Below are 9,221 nucleotides of genomic sequence, written 5' to 3' on the forward strand. Positions count from 1 at the left end.
CCTTTATCTCGGCTCTCGCCATCAGCAGAAACCACAGCCGGCTGCAGCAGCGGCTGATGCGCCAGCAGTGCCTATCGAGGGCCTTTGTGCGCTTATCCAGATCTTCAATAATACATGGCATTGATTTTCGCTGCGTCGAATGCTGTATAGTGTTTACATTCCCCAGAATAATTCAGAAGGGTAAACAGATAGTATTCTTTGGAAGTAAAGTCAATATTAACCGCGTTCGGGATAGTATTTGCTGTCTATCTTTGATGGAAAGCAACCTTTCTCTTGCCTGTGTTTATCAGGGGCTGTAATTTCGGCAGAGTGGTCTTCTCGTGGAATGCTGGTCAGATACTGCGTCCCCTGGGGCTGCTCTTGGGATCCAAGATATTGTCTGTCAGCGTTTTTTTGCAGGCAGTGAATTCTGCGGCTGCGAGTGCCTCTGGCTGCTTGCTGGGTCTGTGGCCATTCACAGCTTCAGTTCGAAGGCGGAAGCCTTCCATTATTTATCTAGCTGACCTTCTGAGGCGGTGTGTAGGTGGGTTTGTGGAGTGCGTGTCTGCTGGCATGGCCTTTTACAGGGTAAACCGAGGATGCTGATGGCAGCTCTGGGGTGAAGGTGGCGAATGACTCCTGTGGTATGCTGCTTCCCCTCGACTTCGCAGCAAGTGGAGAGAGCAGGGCACTGTGGACTCGAATAGCCTCTGACGTAGCTGAACGTCTCCAAGTAGCAGACGTGGTAACGTGACCATGTATTGAAACGTGCCCGCCGTTAGGCTGGGTAAAACTGCACCTGCCACTTTACACACAGAGGTTTTGTGTCGGTGGCGTTTTGGCCTGCACGTGCTGCTTTGAATAACTGTAGCTTAGGACGTTACTACGTGGTGGTGCCCTTTGGAGCATCAAGTAGAAAAGGTCCTTCACGTGCCTCTCGCTGGGTGGACTGGCAGTTGTGCTGCCAAAGGGTTGCTGCGGTCCGTGGGATGGTGAAGACTTGGTCTTTTTATCCTCTTGGAGAGCTTAAAGGTCTAGCAGGTGGCCAAAGTGCTTCTCTCATCCAGAGACTATCCCTCTCTAATGGCTTTTGGTTGTTTCTAGCACGTCATTAACAAAGAGAAAAGATGGGATGAAACAGTTCCTGGTTAAATAGACCCTGACATCATCATACATATGCACAGCTATGTATTGCTCCTGAAAAACTGGCAGGCCGGGACTAGAAGGAGCCTCTGGGCAGAATATGAATGCCTTGATTTTCTAGCCCCCTGAGCAGCAGTGAGGAGGGCCACCAGGACCGGCCAGTGGAGACTGAGATATAATTGCTTGCCTAGAGCAGTAACATATTTCTGTGCACCAGCTGAATACCAATGAGGACAGAAGGAAGGAAGGTATCAAACGGAATAGCAGGCAGGGGGGTAAGGAGGATACATGATTAAAGGAGGGGACTCAAAGGCCGAGGCTGAAGACAATAGGCTGGTTCTGATTAGAGCGTTTTACCAGGGAGTGATCTGGGATTTTTAATGAATTTTTTCAAGATCTCCATGCATTGCAGAGCCAGTCAGTGAGCGAGTGAGCAGAGGCAGGGGCAAGCAGCATGACCCAGGTGCCACTGAAAACGTGGCTGCAGAGACAGGAACAGGGAGAGGGAGCTAAGCCTGGGATAACCTGACCAGAAGCAAGCACATCCTTTTGAGGTCGATGAGGTTAATGCCACCAGATTTCTTCCTTGAGCCTTTTTCTTCCTGCTACTCCTCCTTTCCATAACTGCACACAATAAACTTTAAGGCAATTCAGGTTTAAGCAGCACGAACCTTTGAAATCACCTTCCTAGGTAATCGCCACTTAGGACAGAGCTTTGTCAGCCCCTCACGCAGTTTGAGATGATAGTCAGGGGCTAGACTGACCCACCCGTGACCAGAGTACGCTGAAGGAGCGCCCAGCAATGCCGCTTCGCTGCTCCCCGTGCCAGGGATGTGGCCAAAGACGTGGCAATGGATGGCTCTGCCTTCTCCCTGCCTTCTGCTTCCATGAAGATGTGGAGTGAGGCTGAGTTTATTTGAATCCTGTCCTAAGGGGAAAAAACCTCAGCCTGACCTAACTAACCTTCAAGCCTCAGGTGCTGATGGGAAGCATGTAGCCTCGCAGCATAGTTTGGAGCGGTTTAGATGCTTTGAAAGCACTTAACCCATTAACTGCCTCCAAATTATCGTTTAGGGTCTGGTAGTGTGAGCTAAACATGGAGATCCAGCGAGCTAAAAATAGTGTTGGAAAGAACAGGCTTAGTGTCTCTGAGTCACTGAACGTCAGCTCTGCCTTTTCGTCCTGAAATAACGTGGTGGAGGCTTTGAGGAGCTGTTGGGGGGGAACGAAATCTTGCAGTAGAGCCCTAACTGCCAAGCTCCGAACCCTTCACCCGCATCCTGCTTTAAAAAAGGGTGGGAGAGGTGGTCTCAAAGCAGCAGTTTCACGTACGTGGGCCTCTGAGCCCGTATTCCGCAGGACTCCTGTGCCTGCTCGGGAGTGACGTCACGGCTCTCTGCAGTGGCAGCAGTGGGTGATGCGATGCTTGACCTACCCTGGGTAAAACCGAGCTCAGGAGGATGCTCAAAGGCTTCCAGCCTCGCTCCCAGCAGGGACATGAGTCTAACCCGAGAGCAGCAGCAGACCCTGGGTCCTTCGCTGCCACTGCAGAGGCTGTGCTGCATAAGTGCCTTTAATAGGTTTGCTTCAGGGGTGCGTTTTGAAAGGAGAACGAGCGTGCACGTTTGACCTATATCCTGCACATCACGTCCAGGAAGCCCGAAAGACATCATGGGAGGAGTGTACTCTGACGTGATGCCTCTCATTTTCACCTCCGTTAATTTTATCGGCTTGCCACATGACATTTATATTGTAACGGGTAGAAACAAAACGGGAAGGAGAGGGAGGATTGCCCTGTTGCTCCCTCTGTCATCAGCTTCGGGGATTCTGTTGGTTTAAAGCCACGTGTTTGGAAAACGGTGCTGTCAGTGTGGCATCAGGTTGGGATTGAAAACATCGCGGCTTTTTGGGGCTAGGGGCGTTACTGGCTTCGTTAGAAAGAATCGGTGAATGAGCAGTTGCAGCAGCTGCACGGAAAGGAGGAGAGACTACTGGCAGCAGCGAGATGCAGCGTGTCTCTGCCTGCAAAGCGCTATAATGTGCTTTAGTTTTATGAGCTTTGTGGCCCAGGTTTCTTAATTAAAAGCAAACGGAACTCTCAGATCTGTTTGTTTTTACCCAAACAGCTGATGAGGGGCGTTTAGCTGAATTGAGAGCAGTGTAACCTTTTGGGGGAGGGGGTGGAATTGGAAACAACTTAGATGCAAAGACATATCCACAGGTGAGCAGATGTTCGTCCCCAGAGTCCTGCGTCTCAGCCCTGATCCCCAATTGGTTACACAAACGAAAACACGTTCTCACAAACCCCTCCTCGCTGAGCCCTGCTGCCTCGTTCCTTTTTCTGGTGGGAAATGCAGCCCTCAGCTTCCACCTGCTGTTCAGAGCCAGAACGGCAGCTCCGCCACCAGCTGCTGGAAAATAGAAATATCCGCGCAGATTTCAATCCCAAGTGCAAATTGTTGGAACGAGGCAAAAGTGGACTTGAAACAACAATACAAAGCTGGTCCTGGTAAGGCTTTTGGTTTGGTTTAGATTCGCCAGCTTGATTTTCCCAGAGGTTGAATAAAAGGGACCTTATTTCCACTGATCGAATCTGTAGCTGGTTTAAGTTATACAGAAATACGCTGTTCTTCTCTTTTCCAGCTAAAAACCACAGTGACACCCAAGTGTTCTTCTACCTGTGGATTATCTTCTATTTCATCAGCTCGTGCTACACCCTCATCTGGGACCTGAAGATGGACTGGGGTCTCTTTGACAAAAATGCTGGTGAAAATACCTTCCTTCGAGAGGGAATTGTCTACCCACAGAAAGTGTGTATACCGCTTGCTCTTATTCAAAGCCTTTCTAATATATTTTAACAAAACTTGTGGACTTGAGAGCGTGTTGCCATTGGCCGCTGGTGCTTCCTGAATGTTACGGGCTGGGATTTTCTAGCTGTAGAGCTCACCTGTTGCCAAGAGATCATTTCATACCGTCCACTGTCCTCGTGGTGGAGCAGCGAGTTCTGTATCTTGCTGAAGGCCTGAAGAGTCTTCTGTGCAGCACGTGTGTGACGGGCTCTCCTGTTTGTCTGTCTTGTCCTTCAGGCGTACTACTATTGTGCCATTGTAGAAGACGTGATCCTGCGTTTTGCGTGGACCATCCAGATCTCCCTCACTTCCATGCAGATCTTTCCGTACGCTGGGGACATCATTTCTACTGTCTTCGCCCCACTCGAGGTGTTCCGGTAAGGCTCCTCCACTGAACAGTTCATTTCTCTGTTACTTTTTTATTACTCGTCTGCCACCAGCATGGTGGGAAGGACCTTGCTCCTTGGACATGGAAGACGCTGGTCCTTGAAATGGAAGTGCACCGAACAGGGTGGCTGAGTGAAGAAACCTGCAGAGGGTTCTGCACTGATGTGGGGCTTGTGTTTGCAGTTTCCTCTGAGCCTAGACTTAATCTCGTGGGGTTTGTTAGTACTAAATTCCTCCTTAAAATTACCTTGTTACAATATCCAGATGGAATTTCACGCGATTCTCAGGCTTGATTTCAAATTTCCTTTGATTCTCAGTTATTCTCAAACTTCTGCTGCTTTTCCAAATGCTAATTTGGATTCTGCATCATCCGTCTGGATCCTGCAAGGTTTCGTGGCCCTTTACACACTTGTGCTCTAGTTGGAAACCCACCTCTACAGCTTCTTGAGATGGGTAAAAGCCCCCGAAGCTGATCCTCACTCACGTACGTGGTGGAGGTTGCCTTTCTGTTGTAACGCCTGGTGCCTCCATGCTGTCCAGAGTAAGGCTGTCATCGTTAGGACAGTGAAAGAGCCAATCTGCTGCGAGCTGGGAAGCTGTTGTAGCAGATGCTGCTGGTTTGTTTGGCTGTCGCTCCGCACTCCCAGTCTGTTCCCAGAGGCACTTTGGTCAGTGAGAACAGTCGGTAGTAGCCTGACACATGTACCAGTGCTTCGCCAAACACGAGCAACACCCGTGAAAGGGGCACTGAACTGGTGGGTTTCGCTTTTTCTCCACCCAGGCGGTTTGTGTGGAACTTCTTCCGCTTGGAGAACGAGCACCTGAACAACTGTGGTGAGTTCCGTGCCGTGAGGGACATCTCTGTGGCACCGCTCAACGCCGATGACCTGACACTCTTGGATCAGATGATGGACCAGGAAGACGGAGTACGAAACCGCCGCAAGAACAAGCAGTGGAAGCGCAGCCAGAGCGTGTCCTTGCGCAGACCTCGTCTTGCCTCACAGTAAGTTGTGCCTCTCCTCTAGCGCAGCAAACCAAATCAGGCGCTGGGGCTGTCGTTAACGCCATCTGTGGAGCAGGTAATCATGCGAAGACCTCAGCCAGAACAGTCATTCAGAAGGAGGACAGGTCCGATGTAATAAACAAATGTGCCTCTGCTGGGGGGTTGATCCAGCCTTTACATCATCTTGGGGTTCTGGTAAACCACGGCAAAAAGAGTCCTCTCCCGCAAAAATGGCCCGCAGCAGTTACCAGAGGTTATAAACATAGACCTGGAAGAGAGCTTCTCTCCGAGTGGCCGTTCCCAGGCTTCGGATCACCCCAGGATTTCAGCTATCACTTGGTTAAGGTTTCGTATGTGAGATCTCAGACTCCTTCCTTTCTCAAACCTAAACCAAAGCATTTTTTTTTTCTTGCCACCCATCATTCTTGCACCCTAAATATTTCCCACCTCCGCCCCTGAACCTGGTGACAGAACGTCTTCACTGCAGTGGCCGTGCTCCAGCATGCAGGCGGTGGGTAGTGTCCTCTGCCCCGGCAGCGCAGCCGCGGAGCCCTGCCCTTTGCCCAGGGGACATCCCCTGGGCTCCCCGGGCGTGCCAAGGCACAGAGGGTCAGGATTGTTGCGCAGTCCCCGCGGCACATCTCCCTGTTGCATCGCTGCGCGGGAGGGGTGGATGGGAGGAGGCGGCGGCCTCGGCTGCCTGACCTAAGCCACAGCCCTTGGGCCACACCGGTCTCGTGTCCGTGTTGGCTCGGAGTACATGGATGTGACCAACACCATCAGCCTTCGTGTGGCTTCTAGAGACTGAAAAGCTTCGCCCAGAGGGGCTGTGGGCCAGTGCCTGGTCTCATTCCCTCCAGCCATGATGGTTTACAGCCTCTGGACACGCAGCGAAGCCAGACCTGACCAGCACGATCCACAAGGAGCGGCTGTACCTTTGTGCAGCCCAGCGACAGACCGAGCAGGAGCGCTCCTTTGGGTCTGCAGACCCTGTTCGTGGGGCTGTTGTGCGGAGGGGTGGGAGGATGCCCCGCACAGCCGCAGCGGTCCCCACTGCCTGCAGGCACAGCCCGGCAGAGGCCGTTGTCCCGGTGGGCAGTGTCGTGGGAGGAGGATGCTGAGGGACAGATGGGGCACAGTTGTAAGGCTCTGCTCTTCCCCGTGAGAGCGGGACACGTTCCCAGTAGCCTGTTTATTCCCTCTCTGTGTAAGAAAGACTTTTTTTTTTTCCACAGGTGCACTGCAGCTTTGCTCTCTGCATGTGGCAATGGGAAATTCTTATCCCCGGTGAGTGTCTTCTGTTTGTTTTTTCCAGGTCCAAGGCTTCTGACACTAAGGTGTTGATAGAGGACCTAGCGACGGAAGTGAACACATGAGATGGCCACCGTCTCTTATTCCACATCCTTTGTTTTCTCGTTCTGTTCCCCTCTTCCCCGAGTAACCCGATCTCTGGTACAGTTCCAGCTGACAACAGGAGAAAACACTGAACACGTTTTCCGAGCTCTTCCAGACCAGATCCTATGGACTCCAACAAGCTCACTGTGTTTCGTTTCTTTTCTTCTGGGTTAATTTTAATGTTCTATTTTAAACAAAACAAAACAAAAATAAAATATTTTACTTTGTTTTGCCAATAAAGAGGACAGTTCAGGAAAGAAGGATTGTTTACAGTCTCAACAAGGACATACAAACCCGTCTGGATAACGAAGCATCATAGGGACTCCCTCGCGGGACAGTGCCGAGAGCACGCTCGGTTTCTGCTTGGCCCGGTTTTGACTGGTTGAAACCGGACTTAAGTTTTTAAACCTGATTTTTTTTTTTTTTTTTTTTTAGAGCCAACCTCTCTGTTTCTGCAGGTTATACTGTTTTGGACCGCGATTTAATTTTTTAACCCTGTTTTTTTTTTTTTTTTTTTTTTTTGGTTTTGTGGTTTTATTTTTTTCTTCATATCCAGCGCTGAGGCACTGGCTGCACTTGCAGGGAAAGTGCACTTAGAGCAGTATCTTCATTCATGAAGCTACTTTTTAATTTGATGTAACTTTTCTTATAATTTTTTGGAAATATGATGTATCTGTTGCATATAGTTGTCACATTATTTATGAAACTTAACAACCATATGAGAGTGATTTTGAGTCCTGTGCAATGAAGGTTGTAACGGTAAAATGAAGCCGGGAATGTAGATCTAGATCTCCAAGGTTGTGGGGTGATGTCCTGCAAACACCCCTCTCGTGAGACAACTTGCACCCGTGTTTACCTTTTCTCTCTCTCTCCCTTTTCAATCTCATTTAATTTTAAACCAAAGTTTCTCTTTCTGGTTTTTTTAGTTGCTGCTACTGCTTCTGGGCATGTCTCTCGTGCCGGTTCAACGCCAACTTTCCATGCAGCTGGGTGAAAGTAGCGCAGATGATCCTAAGGCCCTTTTGAAAGGAGAGTTGGGTCCCACCAGGAGTGCAAAAAGCCAGGCCGACAAAGGCTTCAGAACTTCCTTCTCCAGATCAAACAGTACTTTTCAAAGCCTTAATAATCCTTAGATCCTCGAGCGGGGAGCGTCTCTGGCGTCCTCCTGCCACCCCGAGCAGGAGAAGTGGGACCAGGCAAGGAGGCGATGGCCCAGGAGCGGTAGCGTGGTAGAGAGCCGCTGGGCAGCGTGGAGGGGACTGTCTTGTGCCCCCCCGGTGGGGATGGCGAAGCTGAAAACGGGTCTCCTCGTGGCCTCTGCTCTGGTAAAAAGCCTGTCAGGCGCTACCCCGGTGCGCTGCCGGGCTGTTCCTCGTGTGCCCTGGTCTCGCTGTCGCAGTTGGGCAGCACCGTGATGTTAAGCAGGCTCGGGTAAGAGGCGGCAAGGGTGCGGCTCTTGCAGCAGGATCTTGGCGCTGCCATCTGTGTGGTGACTCGTCTTTCTTTGGCTGATGGAATGGCAGGAGTCTCTGCTCGCTTGCTGTTTTGCTGGTGATTTTTTTTCGTTAGGTAATAGCATGGTTTCCCACAGGACCGGTACGGTGCGTTTTCTCAGTTTACCTGCCGTGCCTCTTGCCCAGAGGAACTGAAGGAGGAAACTTCGTTCTCTTCATTTAATTGGAGATAGATTCAAATTCAGTGGTGGTGACCCTGTGCCCCGGGGCAACACTGCAAACCTGTAACTCCCTGCAGAGAAGCTCTGATGGACCTGCCGGGCGATGCCTCTGCTCTGTCAGGTGGTGTCTGGTGTGGTGATGCTGCTCCTCGCATCTCCTACCGCATCGGTCTGCTCCGCAGACGGGCAGCAGGACTCGCCAGGGTTGTGTTCTTCAGCCGTTTGGTGCCCAGGAGCCTGTTTTTGTGTATTTAACCCGCTTAAGTCTGTTGTTCGTCCTTGAACAGAGGGTTCCTGTTCATGTGGAAGTGGAGTCTGAGATACAAAGGCCCTTAAAGTATTTGTTTCCTGATTTGCGTTGCAGCAGTCATTGCCGTGTCCGAACCTCGTGTGGGGGTTTCCAGCGAGAGCGGTAGGAGACGAGTGAAGCTGTACCTCCCTGGGGGCGGTGTCGAGGAGGGCGGCTGCCCCCGGGGCCAGCCCACACCAAACCAGCGGTGTTACTTAAGGAGGTGGTTCTTTATAAAAAGAAACAGAGCTCTGCTGGTAAGCCTTCCTTTCAGAGGGAAGGAAAAACACAGAGTGACGTGTTGGTGTGATGCCAGTCCCCTAGGAGCACCCTGCCTTCCTCAGCCGGGCTGGGGAGAATGGGACAGGGCTGGGTGGCCTGGACTGACCTGTCCCGTCCAACCATCCACTTCCCGACCTGGCAGGGAGGGTCAGGCTGCAAGAAATTCAATTCTTATTCCATGGTTTACCCAAATCCTTGTGGCAGCAAGAATTCAGTCTG

General features: G+C 51.0%; 1 protein-coding gene across 1 annotated transcript in view; it reads left to right on the forward strand.

Moving 5' to 3' along the window:
- Window positions 1-7,016, forward strand: part of XPR1 (xenotropic and polytropic retrovirus receptor 1) — a gene marked incomplete at its 5' end in the record, with an annotated part of 36,880 nt that extends 29,864 nt beyond the window's left edge. The window contains 4 exons of the mRNA XM_010144647.1: window positions 3,766-3,932; window positions 4,209-4,348; window positions 5,140-5,361; window positions 6,677-7,016. Of these exons, the coding sequence (XP_010142949.1) occupies window positions 3,766-3,932; window positions 4,209-4,348; window positions 5,140-5,361; window positions 6,677-6,737 (590 nt within the window). The remainder of the gene's footprint in view (window positions 1-3,765; window positions 3,933-4,208; window positions 4,349-5,139; window positions 5,362-6,676) is intronic.
- Between the last annotated feature and the right edge of the window lie 2,205 nt (window positions 7,017-9,221).

The sequence above is a fragment of the Buceros rhinoceros genome, unplaced genomic scaffold (genome assembly GCF_000710305.1).
Source record: "Buceros rhinoceros silvestris isolate BGI_N320 unplaced genomic scaffold, ASM71030v1 scaffold19641, whole genome shotgun sequence".
Lineage (NCBI taxonomy): Eukaryota > Metazoa > Chordata > Aves > Bucerotiformes > Bucerotidae > Buceros > Buceros rhinoceros.